The following is a 27,907-nucleotide window of genomic DNA, read 5'->3' as shown; positions in this document are numbered from 1 at the left end:
GAAGCCAGTAGAGGGCATTGGATCCCCTAAATTTAGAAGTTACAGATGGTTGGGAGCTGCCATGCAGGTGCTGCGAATTGATCCCAGCTACTCTGGAAGAGCAGTCATTGTTCTGTCCACTGAGACATCATTACAGCCCCTGCTTCTGCTTTTTCTTAAATGCCATATCTTCTAAAACAGGGCCATTATTTGTCTTATGTACTCTTATAAAGAGAAAAGAAATAAGGATAAAAAAGTACAGATAATCTAAACATTATTTCTACATTCCTTTATAGCAATTACTCTCAAAGCATGGTCTCAAGAGGCTGTGTGGCACAGTGGTAGAGTACTTGTTTGCTATGCCAGTGTATGGTACTGGAACCAGCAACAGCATATCATTGAGATGTAAATTCTCAGGCTGTGGCACAGATCTACAAATCAGAGAATGTGAACAGGGCCCAGCACTTTGGAATCAAGCATGATGTGCTAGGAATGAGGTCAAGTTCAATCAGCATGACCAAGTATGAACACAACTGTGGGTTCAAGGCCCAGAACCCCTATGAAACTCCATGAGCAGGTGATTCTGACACATGCTAAACTATAAAAACCATGCCCTTAAACTATTCAATGTGATATGATTAAGTGTGTACTGTTTAAGATATTTAATACTCTTTAAACATTTATTAATTTGCCACAGGCAAATGTAAAAGATACAAAAAGAAAAAAAAACACTACTCAATTGCTGAAAATATCTTTAATATTATTTAATATCCAAATTTAGAGCAATAGATGATAAACTTTAAAACTGTCTTTCAATTGTACTATATAATGTAAACCACTCAATTATTTTTTTATTTGAATGAAAGAAAGCACTCTACACATAATTAATACAATTAAACACTTAATTTCAAATCTGAGATAATGTGATAGAAAAATAATGGGAACAGTGTAATGAAATTAATCATAGGGGTCTGAGAAGAAGCCACAGCCACTCTGAAGGAAGGACTGCTTAAAGGTAACCGCTAAGCAGGAGCAGCCACGTGTGACAGGTAAAGGTGACAAGGACAGCTTTGCCAAGGTAAACAGAGGTAAGAGAGTGAGAAAACTGGAAACCTGGACCTGAGGAAGAGCAAAATAAAGTGAAAGAATTGGACGTTTGTTCTGCCTTTAAAGTGTAACATCATAAAGACTTGGAGGAATTATGGTCTCTGCAAGCCGTGACCTCAGGGTGTACTGAAGCCAGGCAAGGATATTACACAGAATTCCAAGCGTCATGAAAACAATATTCTGAGACAAAGATGCAGACATTGGGAGCTAAGCCCTAAGATAGACAGCTTGGCAGGTAGAAGTGCTTGCTAACCAGTCTGAAATCCACACAGTCAAAGGAAAGCAGCAGCTCCAACAGACTGTCCTTAGATCACCACCACCACACACCCACACACACAGAGACAGATAAATGTAAAAATACATCTACAGGATGCAATGATATATTATCATAATATATAGATCATTTTCAGTTTTAAAATGTTATTATCAAACTGATCTGAGTTACTGTAGTCAAATCAATAACCTAAAACAAAAATGCAAAAGTCACAATTTACTAAGCCTGTATTATGTCAGAAACTTTCACATACAATAGAAGAGAGGACAAGGAAGCAGGTCTTAATGTGAGACAGCCATGAGATTATACTAAGGATTTCTGATCCCTGAGGATAGGGATATGTGTGTATATGTGTGTGTTTATGTATGTACGTGTGTGTGTTTGTGTATGTGTGAGTTTGTGTGTGTTTATGTGTGTATGCGTGTATGTGTGTGTATGTGTGTGTTTGTGTGTGTGTGTGTGTGTGTGTGTGTTTGTGTGTGTGCATTCTTTTGCCTGCTTTTAGGGACAGTATTATTATAATAATAAAAATCCAATGACTAAACAAAATATATTGCTGCTGCTGTCTGCTGATAGAGTAATCCCAGAAATCATGAATTTAAGGCAATAGGTTGACTATAGAACAGACACTGACTCTAAGACTACAAACAAACTACGAACAATGAGCAATTTTGATTCAGTATCTACTCAGTATATGGAGAAGCAAAGGAGACTAAGCGCTCTGGTGAGTCTGACAGGTCGACTGGTCATGTGATCCTGTTTTCAACATGAGACCTCTGCGACTCACTGCATTCTCTCAGCATTTACTCACAAGCACTCTCAACCCTAACAAACTCTCAAGCTCCTAAGGTTGACTGAGGTTCTGAGAACTTCAATCCTTCCTCATTTTATTATGTACGACTCCCCCAATTAGCTTAAATGTTAAAATATATCTAGTTCATCAACTGATAAATAGATAATGGAGACATGATATATTGATAGAATACTAGCATGTGGTGGTAGAATAAAGTATTGGCATCAGCCAAGGCTTCTAATTTTTTCTACTCACAATTCATTTTCTATCAAAACATTTTTATATAATTCTAAGTGTACAGATGCATAAGATGCATATTGAAAACAATAATAAAATTATTTAAAAGATTCTTTGGTGCATATATATATATATGTATGTATATATATGCACATATACAAATGTGTTCATTTATTGATGGAAATTTGCATACAAAGATGGACATGGTTTTTGTTGATGCTTATTTTTACATAGGGAATTAAATCTTGGCTACTGCAGGATGCAGAGATTAAACTTCTTCAGGGAGAGGTGGTCTTTGATTTATAATGACCAATGCTGAGGATGCCACTTCACATAATACATGATAAAACATGATGTAAGGATGTTTTGGGCCATCTTAGAAATGGTTGGAAATTCTGTTCTACCCCAAGCCATAGTAATTTTTCATGAAATTCAGAAAAGCTACTCATGATGCCTATTTCCTGTTGAGGAAGGGTGGGTAAGACGGGGTCTTACCACCCCCCCCAGCTCTTCACAAGCACACTGCACACCTGGTTCTGCCTCCACCTCCCAAGTGTGCACTAAGACTCACCAACAAACAGCAATTTTGAAATCAAACATTCTAACACAATAATATCCCAAATGCTCATTAATACTCATTTGTACTTAAATGCTAAAAAAACGATGGTAGAAAAATACTAAAAGTGTTTGTTACCATAATTAAACCATCCTGTTTCTGTAAAAGTCGAAACTTCAAGGTTTCGTAAAAGCACTGAATTTAATAATTGCATACAATAGTTTCAATCCTGAGCTGAGGTATGTCAGGCCACCGGTGAGCCCACAGGGTGTGAGGGACTGTAGAAGACGTTGCAAATCTTGTGCTTCCGAATGCAGACTGCAATGAAGTGACAGGGCACCACAGTGCAAGCAAGACCACAGACACACAATAAACTCATCACGTGTTTGCTTTTGAATCATCAGGGATTTTGTTGCTGTATATTCAGGGTCTTCTGCTTTGGCCAAATTTACTGCAACCCCCATATTGAAGTTACATAATTATCCACAGTTATGCACAGATATGTTGTGAATGATGCTTTAAAATGGTCTGCAAATGAAAGAAGATTAATGCAAAATAACATAGACAATTCCATTTGTATGAAATTACCAATAGACAGAAACATAAAGAAAGATTTATGACCACATACATTCAGAGAAAACTAATATTGAAAGATGACAGTTAATGGTATGCATTTCTTTTGGAGCTTCAAACTGTGGTTTATTTGTCCAGATTCAATACAGATTCATTTTTAAATTTACTCTATCAACAAGGCATCTTAGAGACTGATGGTTAAAAATATCCAATTCAAATTTTCTAAAACAAACACTTATTTCTGTTGTGGAAGAAAGGATCTCAAAGAACACATTCTCATCTTCTCATCAGGTAAGATGCAGAGCAAAGACTTTCCTGACCTAAAATGAGAGCTCTGGTTGAGGACATGGAGCTTTGGTTGCCTTGAGTTTTAACGGTGTGTCAATTTTCACCTTTCTGGAACTAAAGAATATGGAGGCAGAGGTGCCGTTTCTTCCTGGAAGTCTTTGGACTGCACCCTGTCTGTGTAGACAGGTCCATAGTGTGTAGACTGGTGACTATCTCCTTTATTTCTCTCCTCAGCTTCATTCACAGTTACCTAGAGCACACACAATGTCTCTGTTTTATTCACAGCCATAGTTCTTACCAAGCAGTATCATTTTTTGCTGTTGTTTTGTTTTACGGATTTCTGATCCAAGGACAGCCTTTACCCTAGAGCTACAGCAAGCCTATGACCAATATTTGAGAGGGGGAGGGGAAGAGGGAGGAAAAAAGGGAGGGAGAGGGAGACACAAGATTCATATATGAATGGATGAATAGGTAAAAGGTGCATTTCAGGGAAAAGACTGACTAATTCTTAAAAGGATTTATTCAGAAGCAAACCATGTGAGCATATCTCATGTAATGAACAAAATCAGAATACAATCATCTAGGACTCTGGGCAAACAGAGGTCTCATATTATTCCTGTCTCAAGAGAAAAAAAATCCTGAAAGTATGACTACAGAAACTTAAATGTAACCAGTGACAGGGTACTAAATATGTTAATATCATAAACACATAAACCGTAAATGATCAGAAGTTAGGAACAATTAAGGGAAACAATTAAAATAGAATTGTATCATATTTCTTGAATTTCTCAAACATTAAATTCAGATGTTGCTTTTACTCATAAGCTCTGAAAAAGCAAATAATATTTTCTACATACTGTTCACCATAAATCTTAACTTACCATTCAAATTTAATCTAAACACAAACATAACCCTAAAACCTCTGCCAGGCCCACAAATACTCAAGACAACCACAATCTGATTTCCAGGACAGCAGTTTTAACTTTACAAGTACAATATTTATACTGAGTAGATAAATCATGTAAATCATAATGGCGTACGCTTGTATCATATCTAAGCCTGCACTTTTGCATTCTCCAAGATTTCTACACATTTACCCATAGCTCAGTTGGTCTACTGAAACAATTTTACAGTTCAGACAGTTGGATATTGATTAAGATTTAAGATCTGTTTGGGAAAAGCTTTAAACAATATCATTCAGATTACTTACTTAGCACTTGATCACAGTGTCTATACAACAAACTCGAATTTAAAATTCATTCATAAATTCAGCCTCTATTGAAGCCACTATACCATTCACCTTCTTTCCATGCTGCCTTAAAATATTAAATTCAAACATCAAATTCATATTTAAATTAGATCAGTCTTAACTAATATTAGTTGACAACACAATTAGCCAAAAGAATAGTGGTAATCTTTCCAGACAGAAATATTAAAATCCTTTTAAATGTATGAAATCTTTATTGCAAGTGTTTGTTTTGATGCAGGGCCTCAAATAGCCAGGGTGGTCTTGAACTCACTGTATAGCTGAAGGTAATCTTAAATTAGGTTATCCTGTGAATGAGGGTAACCTGTTCTACCTCTCAGCATGGAATCTGCAGGTCTATGTCACCATAAAAGGTCTATACAGTGCCTCTACCATACCTGGCTAAAGTTCTTCCAGGACTTTAAAACCTAGTTCAGAGCAGTACATAAATATACTAGCAACTCTACTAAAGGAACAATTGTGATAAGGAAAGGACAAGATTAAGAAACTAGGGAACACTAAGCCTGGTACCAAACAGGTAAAGACTATCAGAGAAAAGTGAATGCAGACAGGTAAGCTGCCCTACACTCAAAAGAGGCTCTGGCTACACAGCTGAGGAGTTTGCCCAACGAAGAGCAACGAAACTGTCAGAAGATTTTCTTTGAAGTCTCCAACCCCAAGAAGACTGTCCTGTAGAGAAACTGAAGGCGACCTGAGCAGCAAGGTAACACGCCAAGAAAGGGCTCTGAGCAGGGATAAAAATGCACCACCAACCAACCCCAGCCCTCCAGCTCCAGCCACTACAACTCAGGGTTCAAAAGACATTCAAAGGGGAAGCAGCTGCAAAGGACGTGAAATGAAAACACTGTATTTAATGTCCAAACGGTGAGAGCTGGACGTTAGCACAGAATCCGCACTTCTACAGTGGGGACTTTTGGGGGGAAAAGTGCACGTTTTCAGTTCACAGAAAGGCCTAGGACCTTAAACAAACTGTGCCGAACCCATTTACCTAATAGATAAGGTTAAACTTGGGCCCATACTTAAGCCTTCAGTGTAGTGCAAACGTGCCTTAAAGTATCCCACTAGCAAAGGATTACACAGGGCCTTCACATCCTATCTGACAGGGCACACAGCTATTCTGTATTTCACGAAGGCCTCAATTATTCTAAGAAGGTAATATCACACATGGAAGGATTTGGGCCACAAACACATAAATGGGTCATGAACTAAGATGCACTAAGGTTCGCACTGTTTACTTCTTGAAGGAGCTATTCAAGAACACATTCTTGAGCCAGAGATGGAACTAAATGGATGCAAAGGAAGAGGGAAGGAGGAGGAAAGAAGGAAGAGAGGGGAGCAGGAGGGAAAAGAAGGAAGAGGCAGAGGGAAGGAGGAGCATACATTTACCAGGTCCTTTAGTCACTCCTTGGATAAACCATAAAAAGCTGTAAGAGAAAGCATGCAGGGCTATTGCTACACATAGACAGTTGTGTGCACACTTAGCATGCACAAAGCCCCAAGTATGGAGTAAAGGGCCAACAAAAGGAGGGAAAGGCTCTAGAAGGGAAGGGAAGAACAGAGGCCTGGGGGGATATAAACACACACATGCCAACCTTACAAAAGCAGTGGCCATGTGCACACACTACCAGACCTTCCCGGAACCAGAACCGGAATCGGAATGGAACCACACACACACCCCTCCCGAGCATCTTGTACCATTTTACCTACTTAGGTAAGCAGACCTACAGTTCAACTGCTCCAGGACCGGCAAAGAAAAGGATCACAGAACCTGGGATGCCAGTGTTGTGTCAAGAAGCAGACTCTTCTGAATAGCACCAAAAAAAAAAAAAAAAAAAAAAAAAAAAAAAAAAAGAGCTAAAATTGCCCAACAAAATGCAAGGCAACAGGAGCTGAGTGGCTTATCCTGGCTGATTACTGTTCTAAGACTCTCATCGACGGGGGTGAAATACAAAGAAAGTGTGTGCTGGTTTTTACAGAAAACATATGGGAACTTACCTGGGGAAATTTACTCTCTCTTAACTAAACAAGGACTCTTTTCAGGTATTTTGAGTTGAAATTGAGAAGGACATTCTTAATTGTAGAAAAATATGGAGGAAAAAGTCAGCAACTAGTGAATATAATGCACTGGTATTCTCCTTCATACCTGGCATGAGGGTTAGCTTTTGTCAGCTTGACACACACTAGTCACTGGGGAAGAATGAACTGAATGACTCCTATCAGTTTGGTTTGTAGGCATGTCTATGTGACAGCTTCTTGGGGGCTGAGCTACATGGAAGGCCCAGACCACAGCGGGCAGTGCCATCTGTAGGCAGGTGGTCCTAGGAGGTATGAGAAAGGTAACTGAACATGGGCCTGGGAGCAAGCAGCAAGTGTCGTTCTGCTGAGGTTCCCATCTTTGATCCTGCTGGAGCTCCTGCTCTGACATCGTCAGTGATGGACAGTGATCTGGAATGTGTAAGCCAAGGAAGGCCTTCCCCCACAAGTGCCCACAAGCGATGTTTAACACAATAGAAAGCAAGCCAGGAGCATGGGTATCTGGCAGCAGCTAGAACAGTACTTTACATACAGAGACCTGGTGGATGGGTCAAGCAAACAGAGAGGGCAGCCTAGAAAAGATAACGGGGATTCCAGGCTCCCTGGGAAAAATAAGTGGCAGAGAGCACAGGAAGAGAACAAATTAATGTATTCCCAGGCAAGAGAGGGCCAGGGCCAAGGCATAGAATGGAAAGGAACACCAATTTCGTGAGTCTTCCTAGATGAGCGGCATCTCTCTGTCCCCTGACATGAGACCAGCAACAAGCCAACCTAACACCTCCTTCAGCGACCAGGGCCTCTGGCAGGAGAATCGAGTTTACTCCAAGACACCATGATCATCTTAAAGTCTCCTGAAGACCTTGCTCTTAAAATGAAGGACACACAATGAGTTTCCTGAGCGTCCTTCAGGCACTCACTAATATGCTAGAACTCCGAAGGCCACACATATACACAGCAGAATACAGAGTCTCAAGCAGACTGCCTGAGTGTGAGTCTCTGTTCCCCTACCACCAGCGATCAGACCTCAGGCTAAATTGCCCTTGCCTCAGTTTCCTGCCTATAACAGACAAGAAACCGTCTTTTCTCTGATGGACCTATCCCTAAGTATAAAATGTACTTCAGCTATAACTCTAGTTACTATTTTGTAATTAATGATAGTATCTTTCCAGCATGAGTATTTATATGAACAAACTACCTTTTGGTAAATGTTTTTGTGGGAAGTACAGCTATTCTGAATACCACCTCTTAGAGTACTTCACCCCCTATGCCACAGACAGACAACTATTAATCAAGCTAGAATCTCCTACTTAGCTTGATGCAGCTTCAGGAGTCTGCTGATGAGGATTACACAAAGGATGAGTTAGTTGATCATGGCCCAAGAATTACTAATGCTTCATTACTTCACCATTATGTCTTTGCCACAGAGTTCAATCTAGTTTGTGTACTGTACCTTTAAAAATATGGTCCCAGGAACAGGGAGTATGTTTCAGTTGATGGACACTTGGAAAATACATGACTATATGATGAACTCTGGGTTTGATTCCCCAGTACTAAAAATAAAGGTTAAAAAAAATCCATAGAATCCCAATTGGTAGAAGATTTACCAAGATCTTTACAAAAGAGCCTATAACTGGTTTGGGACTACCGAACCCTTGACTTGCAGCTCTAAGGGGCCCCCAATTCACCAACATCTCAGTGACATTTATGCTGTTGTTCCCTGTGGGAAGCAATGGAAAACTTCAGATAAATTGAGATAGGTCCCTTTTCATTATTCTTTAACAACTTTATACATGCATTATATTGAATTTTAGTTATTTTAACCCCATTATCATCTCCCAACACTGAGCCCCCTCATTCTCACTTCTCCCATTTTCATATCCTTCTTCCTTTTCTTTCCTTTCCTCTCTGTTTTTCTTTGTCTTTTTTTTTTTCTGTAACCAACTCAATTTAATTAAGGTTGCTTGCAGGGGCATGAGTTAGTGGTTATTTATTGAAGCATGGGCAATTTGGCAATGGCTATAATTATGAGAAGAATGATTCTTCCTCTTCTAGCAACCATTAACTGCCAACAGCTCATCACGAGGCCGCACAAGCCCCTTCCCCACATGTACAACAGTGTGAATTCAGGAGCACAATGGCATTGCCATCGCCAGAAGGCAGCAAAGATTGGTCCCTATAAACATGACACCTGATTTAACAACAGGAGTGATCCAAAGTGCGGTACCAGTACTGGAAACACATTACTGTGGTGACGAGGTGGAATGGAAAGAAAAGGAGCCATGTAATGAAGCAAAATCAGAAAAGTAATGCCAGAAAAGTAATTTAGGCAAAGAGCAGAGAACAATGGGAGAAAGTAACTTCCTCACATGCTCCATAGCCTGCTGGGCTTCACCTCTGGATAATCCTCTCTCCTCACCACACTAGGCCAGTCCCCCCCACCACCTGTGGCAGCTCCTAAGGGCCTAAGCTGAGACATGTTTCAGCTCCCACAGGATTCTTGAAGCCAGGACTCACGCTGAATGTTGAATGTGTACTCCCGACCAGAGCCTAGCCAGGTTACAATAAGAGCCCTCCCTACTCTATCTTCAGGCAAGTCTTACAGTTTGGCTTAAGCCCCAAAGGTTCTTACATGCAACAACAGTCATGAATCTCAAATGAAACCACCACACTTACAAATACACACTGTATGATTTACATTTGTATCACATTCCGAAAAGACTAAACTACAGGGGTGAGAAAAATATTGGTGATACCAATAACGGGAAGGAGAATAGACGTTATTTTTTCCATCACATAGGGGTAATTTCAAGGTGTGTTGTTTAATTTACAAACAAGAACACTATATTGAACAGTGCATAGTGCTCACTAGGTAGCTCTTCTGTGGCTTGATGAATTCTTTGCTTTCCCAACTCCACACAGTTCTGACACCAGTACGAGGCTTGATGTGCCCTTGGTCAGTTACCCTGTTCCAGGAATCCTGTTTATAATTAGTTCAAATCTTATTTTCAGTGTGAATACTTTTTCTTTGCTTCACTTTGAGCTTTCTTGACAGATTTCTTTTCTATTATCACTTCTTTTGACCTGTCACATGAGTTTATCAAAGACAAGGGGACAACATAACTACATGCCTGTCTGCTCATAAACCAACAGAAAGAACTAACACCACTAATACAGTGAATCATAACTCATTAACATGACTTCTGATATAATTAGACTCTACTGATAGGGAACTGGTGTTAATTAACCATGGCAAGTAAAAGCCAAAGTCATGTAAAAGAAGAAACAATTATACTTAAAGTAATTTTAAAATGAATGAACTGAATCACCACAGATTTAAGAAATAGGACTTGAGTACCTTCCTACATCTTATAATAATCAAAGAAGTGGGGAGGTCCCTGAAGACGCAATTCCATCTAGATTAATAGATGAGAAGAAATTTGTCCTACAATTCCAACTCTGATACCAGTAACAAAATTATGGGTACTATTATATTTTTATGACATTCCTTTTACAAAGTCAGTAATATTTTTTCATTGGTTGAATGGACCAAGAGAGAATAATATTAGACAATACTTGTAGAAATTCAACCAGACACTATCATACAAATATACACAGCGACTGCAACTGGTACTATTCTCTAATGTGCTCACAGAATCCTCGTAGCCACCCACAAGGCAAGTAGCATTATAATCACCTGTATGTATAGCAGAATGCCAGAGAATAAGGAAGTCCAATAATTCATCTACAGATAGGCCAACAGTAAGCAATAAAGCCAGGATTTGAACTCAAAAAGCAACTTCACAAATCAAGCTGTTCAAAATGCTATTTCTCTCTGCTTTCTGTACAAAATAAACACAGTCATCAGGAAGGGTACCCAGTACTGATGCCTAGATGTTGCACAGATATCACTTAGTGATGTTCAACACCACACACAGTTTGCTCTCCTGGGACATCAAGTACAACAAACAATGACCCACTGAGTTAGAAAAACCATTCCAAGATGCTAAGGGTGGCAGGAGAACAGAGTGAAAAAAAATTCAAAATAAGTCCATTATTTTATTCTATGGAAAACTGACATAAATACAAGAAGATCACTAAAAAAATTCGCTTTGTAAGACTAGAAAAAGTCTTGTATTTATCATTAATGTGTCTAAGAAGAGTGCTGTTACAACAAGGTATGGAACATCAACAAATTCCACTGACATTTTCAATACCTCTGACCCTGAAAGTTAATCATACTGCTTGCAGAGGTCTGATCTCACAAGAATTCCATAAGGAGCAGGAACGTGAGGGCCTAATAAGGATGTGTGACACAGGAGCAAAAGGATTAGTTAACTAAAATAAGTGGATTCCTCTCTAAATATAATCCGCTCATAAGGACATTTAGAACATTTGTATCTCATTAGGGGTATTAAGTGAGGAAAAGAGTCTCAGTACCAAACAATCCTAATTATAATTCATCTTAGGAAATAAAGTGAGTTTTCGTAACTGAAATGGAAAATGTATGGCAGGAAACATCTTTAATATAATAACAGAACTGTCACCAAACTCAGACACTAAAGCAAACATGGCAGGCTAAAGGAACACAATGAAAACTAACTAACTGCTCTCAGAATGACAATGGCTTTTCATGTTTCTCAAAACATGCTTCTTCCTCTGTCATCATAACAACCCAAAGCAGAAGTAAGATGACCAAGAAAAAGAGACTCAGTTTGTAAGCAGCAGGAGACATAATAACGGTTTACCTTAACACATCTTCCATGAAGGTGACACAAGAAGTAAAATCAAGGCAGTTAATAAGGCAACTTCACCATCAGTGGGCTTCCATGTGGGGAAAACTCTGTCTACTTCGCCATCTCACCAGAAAGGAGAGCTTGCCAACCAAGTATTGCAACAATAAATAAATAAATAAATAAATAAATAAATAAATAAATAAATAATAAAGAAATAAATAAATAAATAAATTCTATAGAAATGGAATGCATGGTGTGACTTCTTGTTGTTAGATGTTCAAAGACAATTTTACTAAAATTGAAAAGAGAAACTTGAAAGCAGGTAAGCTGTAAACCTCAGCAGCTGTCACAGAATTGAACAGGGAAGGGTTTGAGTTAAGCCAACATGGAGGTCAGCCACCTGGCAGATAACAGCTACAGGGCAGACACAAAAGCTTTAAAGAAAAGGAGACCTAAAGGACTAGAGAAAGCATATTTAGCTCTGGCCAGCAACCTAAAGACAGAAGAGAAGAAGGAGGAATATATATGTTCCGTTTTGAGTCAGAATTCACAATGGCAGGCAGACCCAGTATAAGCTGATGGTAGCTCTGTAGCTTCTGCATCGAGGATGCGAATTCCAGGAAGGGAACGTAAGATAATAAAACAGTAGGTCAGAGGTGATGCCCAGTGTTGGGTATCCATCACAGCTTCGGCCTCTTACTGTGGTAAGAGTCTCCCTCAGAAGGTAGGGCTGTCTCATTGCCTTTTTGAGCTCCACAGCCTTATTGCAAGCAGTTAATTTTCTAAATTTCAGATAGGAAGTAATCACTACCCTCTCCTAGCATAGTTCCTCTCAGGAAGCACTGGAGAAAACTTGGTCCAGTGCCTACTCTCAAGGCTGTTCATCTCCATGACTAAAATCACGAGGCATCTCTCTCTTTGTTGAGAGCTAGGGCTTTCATGCTCCTAGTCTACACCATGCCCCCAGGAAAGACGGGGCAGGCATAGGCATCAGTGTTTTCACATTAGGTACAAGTATTTGCCTCGATTATTTTTAAGTATCTATTTGAAAACTGTGAAGGGGTTGTTCTGTGGACAGTTGCATCATTATCCAGCGGTGGCTAAGAAAACACTTTACCATTACATAACAGAAAGATCAGAGGACAGGGAACTATTTTCCTACTGTAAGACTCAGCCCAGCTTTTAAAAAGCTGAATTTCTCAGCCAACCAAATCAATCAGAACAATAGTCTATGTTATCATTAATTTTACACTTTCCAGTATGGTCCACTCCTCTCTGTAGTAAGTCTTTGCTATGGGGAATTAGGGTTGAGGGAAGAATATAGGGATTTAGATCAGTCAATGAATTTTGCATGATGTATGTATATATGTACGTATGTACGTACGTACGTATGTATGTATGTATGTATGTATGTATGTATGTATGTATTTGATAAATGAACTGTCCTTTCTTGATTAGGCAACTTTTCCTTTCCTTGAAAAATAGTGTCAATCCTGTTCCTATTCCTACCTGCCCCTGGTCCACCTACAAATTCTGTTTTCCCTTTCCAGAAGATCCATGTACCCACCCCCACCACAGTCCTCTCTCCTTGTTACTTACCCTCTCTGGGTTTGTGACTTGCAGTATGATTATCCTTAACAACTAATATCCACTTACAAGTGAGTATATATCATGCTTGCCTTTCTGGGTCTGTGTTGCCTTGCTAAGGATCATGGTATTCTTGATTGGTTGGTTGGTTGGTTGGTTTGTAGTCTAATCTATTTGTCTGAAAATTTCACATTGTCATTTTTTAACATCTGAGTAATACTCCATTGTTTAAGTGTATATTTCTTTTATCCATTCTTTGGTTGAGGAAAATCTAGGTTGTTTCCAGAGTCTGACTATTATGAATAAAGCAGCTATAAACATAGTTGAGCAAGTGTCTTTGTGGTAAGATGGCGTGTCTTTGGGTATATGCCCAGGAGTGGTATAGCTGTGTCTTAAAGTAAATCAATTCCAAATTTTCTGAGAAACATCCATATTGACTTCCAAAGTAGCTGTACAAGTTTGCACTCTGACCAAGAATGGAAGAGTGTTCCCCGGGCACCATGCTTGCCTCCTGATGCCATACGCACTACCACACTGGTCATGGACTCTAACCCTCTAAAACTATGAACCTCAAAAAATTGTTGCAAGTTGCCTGGGTCATGGTATTTTAACACACCAATATAAAAGTGACTAAGACAATGATGAAATCCTATTACCTTAAAAGCCAGAGAGTAAAAAGCTTCTGAGCCTATCAGACACCCTCCTATGTCATACAGACAGCATCTACCCTAAGCATGGAAACAAGTATGAATGTAAATGTATGAAGTCTTTCTTAATTTTAAGCTGAACTATATAGCACATACCCCCTACAGAACACAATCATCTTCTCTTCCTGTGCCCTGTAGCTTGTTCTTTCCATTGAAGCATCTGTTCTGACACTTAATGCCTTTACCTCAGGCATTCAAATATTACCAGGTCTAAATCAGGACCTATCTCAGGAAAACCCCAAGACTTGAATCACCCTTCACAGGATTCATCCACTGTCTAGACCAATTTTCAACCTCCCTGAGGCCTTTAACTAACTTAAGGAAGATGCAATGCTCAATAAAGATCCACAGAAAGAGTGGTGCCAAAGTGGAGACAGAGTATAATTGATATAATCTATGTTGACTAACTTTTGTAGGGTGGGGATTCCAAAGCAATGTAGGTGGAATAAGTTAGCAAAAGAAGTGGGAAAACTGCAGGAAGATAGAAAAGACGAAAAGAGCACTCCACGTTTGACAGAAGTTTCTCCACTCCAAAGATGTTTGAAGAAAAACTGTAACTGCTAATCCTAGCCTTTAAAAAAAATACTTCTGACATCATTGCAGTATTAGAAACATTTGGGAGTATGAACCATTGGCTGACAGTTACAGGAATCCTGGAAGGGGAAACAATGGTCAAGGAAGGCCAGACAGCAGTAGTTATAAACCTCTGCTCAGTCCCAAAGCTTCCTCCAAGCCATGCAAGCCACTGCCGGTAAGAGGTGGATGGGAATGCTGTTCCTCACTTCCCCAGGTGATGATGCTAAGGAGGGGCATGAACACAGCTCTGCTGCAGAGAACATTTGAGTTCCTTGGTTTTCTCACCTTTTGAAGTAAGACACGTCATGGGTTTCATTCCCAAGGGCCTGAGATTTATAGAAGCCAGTAAAGACATGATTTACAAGTCTAACTACAGAAAATGCTAGTATAAAAACAAAAACTTTCCAATTTTCCTTATGCCATGACTTGGTCCTTCTGTAATATAGGAAATGGGGTTGAGGAAAATGTTGTGGTAAAAAAAAAATAGAGCAGGTTACTTCAAGATTAGGAATCTTTCAAAAAAGATAGCACCCCTCACTCAAAAATTGCATTTATTTTATTTTATGTGAATGGGTGCTTTGCTTACATAGATATAGGTGCACCATGAGTGCCTGTTACAGACAGTTGTGAGCCACCCTGGGTGCTGGAAATCAAACCCCAGATTACTCCTCTTCCAGAGGAACAGTGTCTTTAACCACTGAACCATCTCCAGCCCTATGCTCCAAGTTTGTGACAATGAAGGTTTGTAAAAACAATACACCCACTCTCAAAGCATGTAAGTAAAGAAAATAGATAAACTACCAAACCAGTATTCCATGCTGTCAATGAGTCAACAAGTACATCCCACAGAAACTAACAGTGTTTAATAAAAGTTCCTTTTATCAATAATATTCTCATGTTACTTAAAAATTCCACAAAAATCAGCTCTTTAAAGGAATCTTTTTTTATAATTGAAGCCTTTCAACTTAAACGCTTATGCTAGCTAGACTGAGTATTTATAGATACTCAAAATAGTACACCTTCAGTTCAGACGTCTAAGAAAGCAAAGTATGGTAGATGTTTCAACAACAAAATCATACTTCCACAGAATGTCTGTTGCAAGAGAATATATCTGTAAAATCACATGTGAGAAATGTTTATATGTCAGAAATATAACTAACTCATAAATACACAAAACACAATCTAACATTAGAAATAGAGCATCTGTAAATTCAATATCCATTATCTGCCTTTCTGGCTCTCCATGGATGTCAAAAACAACAAGACTGATAAGCATCCTTTTCACTGACTGTAGTGCATGCCCACAATTGCCGGCTAGATTAGTAAGTACCCATTGTGGCTAGCATGGCAATAGATGTTCAGGTCAGCCTGTTCGGCAGATGGCAAGAAACCATGGACTCTGATATCAGAAAGTTAGACTTTCAACAATATGGCACACAACAGAGAACTTCCTGACCAGCACAAAACATCGTGGTTGGAGAAATGGAGCATGATTAAAATAAAAGAAACAATACGGGAGAGTTCATCATCTAGTGCCATTTCTATCTTTAGTATAGATTTTAAGATCTAATCTACTCTAAGTCTCTCAAAACAATAACTATTATTCCCATGAGGTAATAATCAACTTGAACTCAGAAAATTCAAGTTCAAGTGTACTGTATGCTGAGACGGTAGTCACGGAGAGCACAGTGGCACTGAATGAGTTCTCACATACTTTACATTCTATGGCCATCTGAAACCATGCATGAATGAAAACATACATGGTGTCATAAGCACATCACAATCTTTCCTAGATAGCAAAGTAGTGAAGTATTAATAACTATTATATGTCATTAAAAATATCCCCTGGCTCTTCTGAAGAGAACAGTATTCTCTAGCTCAGTGTAAGGAATCTGTTCAGTAGCCATGTTACAAAAATCCAAAAGCTAAGTTAATGCTAAAATGCTTATCAACCATGTGGGTTCCAGAGCCCACATTATGAAAAAAAAATACAAAAAAGCTGAACCCCAAGAGGAGAAATAATCTGTTATCGGGTATCCTACTGAAAAGTCTTGAGAAACTGTGAGTTCTTGCCATCTCAGAAAGCAGGATGACTTAAACACCTATCATTACAATGGCCAAAACAAGGGTACCACTCCTTGTCTACCGGGGTGGTAGATGAAAATCCATGCTGAGGCTCGGGAAAGGAAGCTGAGCTGGACTCTCCCACCAAAGAAACAACTACCTCCACAAGGCAAGTATGGGCATTCCATGGGGAGGAAGAGGTCCACCTCCCGATTTTCATCTGGCCTTGCTCCCATGTATCAAGTTAATGTTTTAGCTCAGTGAAAGTAATTACCAGCCAGGCTCTGCAATCCATCATTCACCCTGGGCATTCCTGCTGATTCTTTCTTTGGTCTGTAGGACACAAGAATCTCTTCTGTTGATCTGTAAGTGCAAAGGAAAGATTTGGTTGTTACTTGTTTCTTGCTATTCTAAATTTCTGCCAAGTAATTAGAATAGAAAATGAATTATTTTCAAGTTTTTTAATTGAAGCTATGGGGGTTAGAGTAGTCATAGCCTCTAACAAAAATAAGATTGAAATCATACATCTTTGATGCCCCCCCCCCCACACACACACACACCTCTTCCAAGTAGAATGGACAAATGTAATCTGACTCTAGACAGTGAGCTCAGGGACTTGATCCAAATCACCCTCCTTCTAATTTAGGTCATTTGGCAAGAATACATTAGTAAATTAGCAAACTGCATATAAATTTACAAAAGGTATTCCTATATCCTCATATCATCCAAAAGAAAAGCATTATTGGAATCCTCACTGCATAGACAATGAGTGGAAAGTTCAGAGGTTAGATGCACTATCCCCAGGAACACATTTCACAGGTTACAAAACAAATTTACCCACTCAAAACATTAGACTTCTACACATCTTTCCAAGTAACTATAATACAGGACAGCTTACATGACTTCTAACCAGGAGTAATATCCAAAATTGATTAGCTCTTTGGCGTTCATCACACAGTAGGTATTGTTTATTTTACACACTCCACTAAACTAAAGACTTGACAAAGGCATTCTAAAATTCCCCCTCAATGCTGCCTACCATGTAAGTCTGTTTCCTTTACATAAGTATACTGATTAGCAATTTAAATACAAGTAAATATAATAAATTTATAGATACATATGTATGTATATAATATATAAAAGACCTATGTCGTAATTATCACAGTAATGTTAAGTTAAAATACATCAGTTTAAAACATTCTGTCCTTGGTGATCAGAAACCCTATGGATATAGGATCTGTGGCTATATACACTACCAATCTAAACATCAAATGGCTGTGTGTGACAGCTAGCTTGTTCAGACAATGCTTCATTTGACAATGGACCATGAGAACACGGTGGTCCCACAGAGTGACATGAAGCAATGTTTATAAAATGATCTAATGTACACATAGTTGAAAAAGAAAAAAAAGAAACTGAAGGACAAGAAAACAAAGGCCTTATTGTTGGAGCAAAATATTGATGGTAAATTATCTGCTTACAAATAAATCTATGATTAAAAAGAAGTAGAAGAGAGAAACCAGAAAAACTACTACAGACACATTTGTGTCTGAGGAGGAGGCAGTCCTCAGAAGGGCTTGAGAGACGGTGCTAAGCAAATGGGCATCTCCATCTTGTCACACCCACAGACGACTTTCCAGGATGACAAGATATGATCCTGACATTGTTTAGACTTCAGCTCTTATATTAGTTTTTAATCAGAAAAAGGTTTTAAATGAAAAATATCTTGACAACAGTCAAATAATCTTGTACAATATATCCATATATTAATCTAAGTATAAGATTCAAACATTTAAAAATAAGTTTTATAAAATGCAAAGATTCAGTAACTTGATTAATTACTAAAGAACTACCCAGTACTCCCAGAGCTCCCAGGCACTAAACCACCAACCAAAGAGTACACATGGAGGGCCCCAGGGCTACAGATGCATATGTAGCTGAGGATGGCTTGTTGGACACCAAAGGGAGAAGAGCCCTTGGTCCTGAGAAGGCGAGATGCCCTAGTATAGGGGAATGATAGTACAGGGAAGACGGAGTGTGTGGGTTGGTGAGCAGGGGGAGGGGGGAAGGGTTAGGGAGTTTTGGGGGAAAGCAGAACCAGGAATGGGGACAACATTTGAAATGTAAATAAAGAATACAACTAATTAAAAAACCGAACTAAGTGCAGAGGGCTTACAAAGTCTACAGTAGTTTGTTATAATGCCCCAGGTCCTCAAAGTCACACACCATTCACTCACCAACTCACCCACGGCTTTAGGTTTGTAAACTCCACTCATAGAAGTGCACCCTATGTATGCTTGATTTTCAGCATTTCTACTGTGTTCTTTTTGTATCTTTTCTGTGTTAGATGTTTTTAAATATAAAAATATCTGTTCCGGTTGACTACAATATACAGAACAGAAATACGCTGTATAGTCTTGTGACTTAGGAGCAAGATAATGTATCACATAACCTTAAGGAACAGGCCACACCATCTAGGACTGTGAAGACTATTCAGTGATGTTCACATAACAATTCAATCTAAATGTCCTGGCATGTTCCTGAGGTTTAGCGACATGAGAGCACAAATAACACCACACCTCTCTTTGTCATTGAATGAAACCAAGGCACCAGGATCTACAAACAGAACAAGCAACATCTGGACTTCTTTGGTGTATAAAAATTAACTTCATCACACATACTATTTTTCTTATTTCCACTCTGTATAATTATACACAACCTGAAAGGTGTGCTAAAAAGGAAGAAGTCAGCCGTAATCCCAGAAATGAGAGCTGCTGAGATCTGCTTTTCCTCCTAGCCATTTCCTCTGACAGACTATTCAAAATACTTCCCTTCCCACAGAAAGCTGGAATACTATCGTGATGGACGGTAATAAGATAGATAACACAGACTAGAAGAAATGGATTTCGTTGCACTTACAGCATTGGTTCAAACTCCTAACTAAAGAAACAAGGCAAACTGGAGGATCTATGTATTAAACTCCTTTGGAAAACTAAGAAAGGAGGCAACCTAACTACTCAAGTGTGACACCCATAAAACAAGAATAAATAAGAATCTACAGTGAGTACAGAGAGGTACCCCCTGTTGGAATTGGTTTTGTTCCTCAAAAACATTTTTTTACTTTCTATTTTAGCATTGAAACTATAAACTCTTAATTATTTTATCAATGAGAAACTTAGCTCAGTCCCAAAAGTGGGGGTGGGCATAAAAAGTCCTCTTTTCTTCTCAAAATTACTGTCAGAGAACACTAAGGAAATACTACCTAAGTGTAGCACGTACGCCTTTTCCCCCTTCTTGCACAGCTATGTAGTCTTAGCCCTCTAGTACATGAAACAAATAACTTACAAGGAAGGTCAAGTGCAGCGTGATCAGCTCTGCACATGTGAAAATGGACTTCAACGGAACTAGTGGCCTGCAGTGATAGGAGCCCCTGGGACACAAATGTGTTTTAAACATTTTCATTGATCATGTATGTATGTCAAAGGTACCTGTTTAAAACACACTCATATAGAAAAAAATGCTTTTTGTACTACTTACCACTGAGTAAACAAACACAAGTTTCAAATAATTTTCAGTGCAACAGACCTGGAATTTTATTCACCACAGCCTAGTGATTTTAAATGTCCTGTGACCCTCATAAGTGCTGCCAACATCAACATCTGGTACCTGCACAAAGAAAACAGATTCTAAAGGATTCTTCAGAACCCTTTCAATTTCATCATATGCTTAATATGTTTCTAAGATTTTTTCTCTTCTTTCTGATACAGCAAAACATAAGTACTTTTTTTTAAAAAGTAAGAAACTGTTCTAAGAGATAGCTGAAGGTTGAAAAAATAAGTATCTGAAATCGAGTTGTTGCTTATTTCTTCACCCCTCTAAAGAGTTTATAAACAGGGATCTTAAAAAAAATAAAAATAAAAAATAAACAGGGATCTTTAATCTGATGAAACTTCTGAGTAGGACCACCCCCCTACAAATACATGAATATGAAGAAGAGACACTGAAACCCAAACCATAGCCTCTAAGCATGTATTTCTTCTTCCTCTTGTATTTTCTAGCACAAGGATTATTTTATGACCACACCATTCAAAGATTGTAAGAAAAATGATCATGTCACTGTGCAGGACTATGACATACACTGTTTTCCAAAGCTATACACTAACAAACTGTGTTAGGAATCTCAAAAGAATCCAATAATTATTAACTAAACAAAAATATTTAATATAGAAGTTCAAATTGACTTCCAAAAAGTCAATCTTGCTATAGGGGAAATCAACTACATATCAAAAAAAGTGACCTGAAGAACATTTTTTTAAGCTAAATTACTCTAAGATGCCTTCTTTGGTTTAAAAAACTGTAGGAAAGTGTGGGAAGTAGGAAAACTACTTCCCGATTGCACATCATCTGAAATGAAAGAATCATCCCATACTGTGTACTTTCAAGACAGTTGCCTGGAAGCTCATGTCTATGGAAACCCCCTCCCTATCTGTGCTTCTGAATCAAGTCTGAATTATCACTGTGTAAGTAAATCAGCCCATAAAAGTTTTCCTCTGTTTCAATATCATCAACTACTAATACACAAGACATACAATGGGGAGTTCACAGCTAATGCATCATTTTCTTTTCTCAAGCACTCATGCCATACCACATACCTGCTTAATATCCAAAATAAAACAGTTGTCTTCTGCATTAGAGATTTTTCTCAAGGAAAAAAAAAGCATAGACATCACTCATATCTTAGCCAAAGTACTCAAGGAGACTCAGCATTGGGGCCTGTGAGAGTGCAAATATAATAGCTGTGACTTCAGCAAGTGCCTGTCATGTTGAATAGCATGAGGAAGAGAGAGAGTAATTATTGCCGAGAAACCATTAGAGAGCTCCTTAGTAAAACAAGATGCCTGGGCAAACTAATGGACCAACAGTCCACTGCCGTGTCTTTTCCTATTCCATTTAGCTGCATGTCAGTCCTGTCAAATCATCTGACACTCACAATGCAGGCAGGGTCACTACAATTAGCAAGATCTTGGCTCCCATGTTCTTTTACTGGGGTTACAATAAGCACCTACATCTGTACAGCCAGAGATGGTTCCTTGATTGTTTGTGACATAGGGAGCTTGGTGCAAGGCAAAGGCACACTGGTCCTGACTAGCAACAGAACCTTCAGGTTCTATTCTGTTTGAACAAGAGAGGCCACTCCTAGAGTAGGAGCAACTTGCTTCACATTATCCTTCTCTGGTGGGTACTTCTTATGCCTACGAGCAGGAAATCAAAAATGTTTTTATGAAAACACATTACTTTGAGATTCTAAGACAAAGACTCTGATCAGTACCTCTGATATATTATGCTGAGGCCAGAGTATGTTAGCCAAATTTAGAAGCAAGAAAGAACTAGACCAAATAAGAACAGTGTTTCTTTCTTTTTTCTTGATCAATGGAAAGCAGCTGACTTGGAGAATGAGGCTAGATAACTTTGTACTAAAGGATGAGCTTATTAACCAGGTATTAATACCTCATTGGCTTTTAAAGAACAAACTAGACTAACTTGTCAACACTGCCTTAATAATGTCTCAAGTGTCTCTCACTTCATACACTGTCTCTGCAACTGGACCTGTAAATGGTATGTGCTTTGCCGCTGTATCCCAATATTCCCAAGCATCTGGGACTGAACGACCCAGGGTCCAAGAACTAACACTAGGCCCAGACGGGCACCTTGTACATTTCCAAGTGGGAGGAGCCAAGTGCTCATTCAGTTTTGAAGTACTGATACTTCAAAAATGACCATTGCCAAAATGCTGTTTATTTAAAAACAACAGAGTACACAATTCTAAGGACTATAACAAAATCATGCTAAAATGTCTTTAGACCCTAACTTCCATCATGTCGCCAAACAATTTATAATATGTACCTCTACACAGACACACAGACACACACACACACACACACACAAAGGCAAAGTTAATGAGTTTTTTAGAATGAAGGGAAGCAATGGCTGGATTTTCCAGAAAATAGCAGGCCTTCAAGGAGGGAGGTGAAGAGTTAACATGAGACACTGTGAATATTTGGAAGACAACTTTCCTTTAAATGAGACACTGCTGGTAATGGTAATACAGAATTTGCAATGAAGGGAAGGACATGCAATTATAATCTGGCTGGGCCCCACTGGACAAAAAGTGATTTACTTGAAAGCTGCCTTTGCACTCAGTAAATGTTCCTGTTATGGGCTGCTCAGTCAGTGACAGTTTTCCACATGTCAATCAAATTATCATCTATTTACAGTTGGTTTGGTAGTGTCATTTGCAATATTCCCTACTTTTCTGATTAAATTGGAAGCACAGAATTTTCTCCAGGTTGCCCTGGCACTCGAGTTGGCAAACTGCTCTTTGCAAATGTCATGTGTCCGCTTATCAGCACTCTAAGGAGCGCGATCTTCCATTAGGCTGAGTGAATCGCTACCAGATGCAAATCTCTCAATCATCAAGGGAAGACTATGGCCTTCAGGAAAGCACACACGTGTCTGTCTAGCAGGATATGACTGGCCGCGTCTGCGTCCTCCGCAGCCGCGGGGGCATCACTGCGGTCCCCACGCAGGCCGCGCCTGGGCCCCCTGCACCCTCCCTCCCCCGTGCCCAGCCGCCGCTCGGGGCTCTGAACAGGCCGGCAAGTTGGGAAAGTTGCCGTGGGATCCGGCAGCTCCGTGTATCCCGGGTCCCCGCATCCCGCGCCCTCTGGAGTCCCCGACTGACCGCCGCTCACCAAAGGCGTGGGGAAGCCCTCGCTCCCATCTGCCCGCCCACCTGCCCGCAGCCGCCTCAAAAACTTGGGGCCAAGTTGAGGGGTGGGGGTGGATTTCGGGAGCACTGCCTGCTGCCTGCCTCCTCGGCCCGGGGCGTCCCGCCCGACTCTGTCCCCACCCAGTGCAAACTCAAGCGGAGAGGAGGTGGAAACTTCTTACCATCTCAGCAGGCTGGTCCTCAAGTGCAGCCCCCGCCTCTTGGTCTCCTCTTAGTGGCCCCGCCCCTCGGCCACCTCAGCTCTCCGCTCTGCCTGCTCCCTCCCCGCCTGGCCGCTCCGGGCCATGCTCGCTGCCCGCGCCACGCCCCAACCGCCCACGCGCGTGCACTCTCGCCGCAGCCCCTCGGCGCACAGGTGACTGATTTACACCTGTGCCCAGGGTCCCGCTTGCACCCTCTAGCTCGGAGTTGTCCCACTCCTCCCCGGGCGGAGGGAGAAAAAAAAAGGGAATGGACTGTCCAGGAGCGGGGCTGCTGGTGACGCAAAACCCGCAGCGCGCATGCGCAAAACCCGCAGCGCGCATGCGCAAAACCCGCAGCGCGCATGCGCAAAACCCGCAGCGCGCATGCGCAAAACCCGCAGCGCGCATGCGCAAAACCCGCAGCGCGCATGCGCAAAACCCGCAGCGCGCATGCGCAAAACCCGCAGCGCGCATGCGCAAAACCCGCAGCACGCATGCGCAAAACCCGCAGCGCGCTGTGAAAATGTCTTCTCTCTGGCCTGTGCTTGTAAAACCCCAGATTTCCCACCTGTCTCAGCCTCTCCTTTATCTGTGCTCAGGCGTGTTTCCATCTATGAAGTGAAGATGGCGATGTGTGTGTGTAAGGATGGGGGAAGACGTGTGCTCTGTAGTGTCATGTGTGAAGTTCTGTGGTGTACGTGTGCTTGAGAGTGTCATGCTTATCAACCATGTGGGTTCCAGAGCCCACATTATGGAAAAAAATTACAAAAAAGCTGAATCCCAAGAGGAGAAAATCTCTGTTAATATCGGGTATCCTACTGAAAAGTCTTGAGAAACTGTTAGTTCTTGCCATCTCAGAAAGCAGACTGACTTAAACACCTATCATTACAATGGCCAAAACAAAGGTACCACTCCTTGTCTACCGGGGTGGTAGATGAAAATCCATGCTGAGCCTCAGGAAAGGAAGCTGAGCTGGACTCTCCCACCAAAGAAACAACTACCTCCACAAGGCAAGTATGGGCATTCCATGGGGAGGAAGAGGTCCACCTCCCGATTTTCATCTGGCCTTGCTCCCATGTTTCAAGTTAATGTTTTAGCTCAGTGAAAGTAATTACCAGCCAGGCTCTGCAATCCATCATTCACCCTGGGCATTCCTGCTGATTCTTTCTTTGGTCTCTAGGACCCAAGAATCGCTTCTGTTGATCTGTAAGTGCAAAGGAAAGGTTTGGTTGTTACTAGTTTCTTGCTATTCTAAATTTCTGCCAAGTAATTAGACTAGAAAATGAACTATTTTCAAGTTTTTTAATTGAAGCTATGGGGGTTAGAGTAGTCATAGCCTCTAACAAAAATAAGATTAAAACCATACATCTTTGATGCCCCTCCCCCCCCACACACACCTCTTCCAAGTAGAATGGACAAATGTAATCTGACTCTAGACAGTGAGCTCAGGGACTTGATCCAAATCACCCTCCTTCTAATTTAGGTCATTTGGCAAGAATACCTTAGTAAATTAGCAAACTGCATATAAATTTACAAAAGGTATTCCTATATCCTCATATCATCCAAAAGAAAAGCATTATTGGAATCCTCACTGCATAGACAATGAGTGGAAAGTTCAGAGGTTAGATGCACTATCCCCAGGAACACATTTCACAGGTTACAAAACAAATTTACCCACTCAAAACATTAGGCTTCTATACATCTTTCCAAGTAACTATAATTCAGGACAGCTTACATGAGTTCTAACCAGGAGTAATATCCAAAATTGATTAGTTCTTTGGCGTTCATTACACAGTAGGCATTGTTTATTTTATGTACTCCACTAAACTACAGACGTGACAAAGGCATTCTAAAATTCCCCCTCAATGCTGCCTACCATGCAAGTCTGTTTCCTTTACATAAGTACATTGATTAGCAATATAAATACAAGTAAATATAATAAATTTATAGATACATATGTATGCATATAATATATAAAAGACCTATGTCGTAATAATCACAGTAATGGTAAGTTAAAATACATCAGTTTAAAACATTCTGTCTTTGGTGATCAGAAACCCTATGGATATAGGATCTGTGGCTATACACACTACCAATCTAAACATCAAATGGCTGTGTGTGACAGCTAGCTTGTTCAGACAATGCTTAATTTGACAATGGACCATGAGAACACGGTGGTCCCACAGACTGACATGAAGCAATTTTTATAAAATGATCTAATGTACACATAGTTGAAAAAGAAAAAAAAGAAACTGAAGGACAAGAAAACAAAGGCCTTATTGTTGGAGCAAAATATTGATGGTAAATTATCTGCTTACAAATAAATCTATGATTAAAAAGAAGAAGAAGAGAAACCAGAAAAACTACTACAGACACATTTGTGCCTGAGGAGGAGGCAGTCCTCAGAAGGGCTTGAGAGACGGTGCTAAGCAAATGGGCATCTTCATCTTGTCACACCCACGGATGACTTTCCAGGATGACAAGATATGATCCTGACATTGTTTAGACTTCAGCTCTTATATTAGCTTTTAATCAGAAAAAGGTTTTAAATGAAAAATGTCTTGACAACAGTCAAATAATCTTGTACAATGTATCCATATATTAATCTAAGTATAAGATTCAGACATTTAAAAATAAGTTTTATAAAATGCAAAGATTCAGTAACTTGATTAATTACTAAAGAACTACCCAGTACTCCCAGAGCTCCGAGCGACTAAACCACCAACCAAAGACTACACATGGAGGGACCCAAGGCTCCAGATGCATATGTAGCTGAGGATGGCTTGTTGGACACCAAAGGGAGAAGAGCCCTTGGTCCTGAGAAGGCGAGATGCCCTAGTATAGGGGAATGCCAGGACAGGGAAGAGGGAGTGTGTGGTTGGTGAGCAGGGGAAGGGGGGAAGGGTTAGGGAGTTTTGGGGGAAAGCAGAACCAGGAATGGGGACAACATTTGAAATGTAAATAAAGAATACACCTAATTAAAAAACCAATCTACGTGCAGAGAGCTTACAAAGTCTACAGTAGTTTGTTATAATGCCCCAGGTCCTCAAAGTCACACACCATTCACTCACCAACTCACCACGGCTTTAGGTTTGTAAACTCCACTCATACAAGTGCACCCTATGTATGCTTGATTTTCAGCATTTCTACTGAGTTCTTTTTGTATCTTTTCTGTGTTCAGATGTTTTTAAATATAAAAATATCTGTTCCGGTTGGCTACAATATGCAGAACAGAAATACGCTGTATAGTCTTGTGACTTAGGAGCAAGATAATGTATCACATAACCTTAAGGAATAGGCCACACCATCTAGGACTGTGAAGATTATTCAGTGATGTTCACATAATAATTCAATCTAAATGTCCTGGCATGTTCCTGAGGTTTAGCCACATGAGAGCACAAATAACACCACACCTCTCTTTGTCACTGAATGAAACCAAGGCACCAGGATCTACAAACAGAACAAACAACATCTTCTTTGGTGTATAAAAATTAACTTCATTACACATACTATTTTTCTTATTTCCACTCTGTATAATTATACACAACTTGAAAGGTGTGCTAAAAAGGAAGAAGTCAGCCGTAATCCCAGAAATGAGAGCTGCTGAGATCTGCTTTTCCTCCTAGCCATTTCCTCTGATAGACTATTCAAAATACTTCCTTTCCCACAGAAAGCTGGAATACTATCGTGATGGACAGTAGTAAGATAGATAACACAGTCTAGAAGAAATGGATTTCATTGCACTTACAGCATTGGTTCAAACTCCTAACTAAAGAAACAAGGCAAACTGGAGGATCTATGTATTAATCTCCTTTGGAAAACTAAGAAAGGAGGCAACCTAACTACTCAAGTGTGACACCCATAAAACAAGAATAAATATGAATCTACAGTGAGTACAGAGAGGTACCCCCTGTTGGAATTGGTTTTGTTCCTCAAAACCAGTTTTTTACTTTCTATTTTAGCATTGAAACTATAAACTCTTAATTATTTTATCAATGAGAAACTTAGCTCAGTCCCAAAAGTGGGGGTGGGCATAAAAAGTCCTCTTTTCTTCTCAAAATTACTGTCAGAGAACACGAAGGAAATACTACCTAAGTGTAGCACGTACGCCTTTTCCCCCTTCTTGCACAGCTATGTAGCCTTAGCCCTCTAGTACATGA

At 40.0% G+C, this 27,907-nt stretch overlaps 1 protein-coding gene across 1 annotated transcript in view; it reads right to left on the bottom strand.

Moving 5' to 3' along the window:
- The window catches only part of LOC127663978 (zinc finger protein basonuclin-2-like), a 100,008-nt gene extending 76,208 nt beyond the window's left edge, over positions 1-23,800 (bottom strand). The window contains exon 1 of the mRNA XM_052155832.1: positions 23,727-23,800. Coding sequence (XP_052011792.1) covers positions 23,727-23,729 — 3 coding nt within the window. The 5' untranslated portion in view covers positions 23,730-23,800. The remainder of the gene's footprint in view (positions 1-23,726) is intronic.
- Between the last annotated feature and the right edge of the window lie 4,107 nt (positions 23,801-27,907).

The sequence above is a fragment of the Apodemus sylvaticus genome, chromosome 13 (genome assembly GCF_947179515.1).
Source record: "Apodemus sylvaticus chromosome 13, mApoSyl1.1, whole genome shotgun sequence".
Classification (NCBI taxonomy): domain Eukaryota; kingdom Metazoa; phylum Chordata; class Mammalia; order Rodentia; family Muridae; genus Apodemus; species Apodemus sylvaticus.
This window is presented reverse-complemented; position numbering and strand designations above follow the sequence as displayed.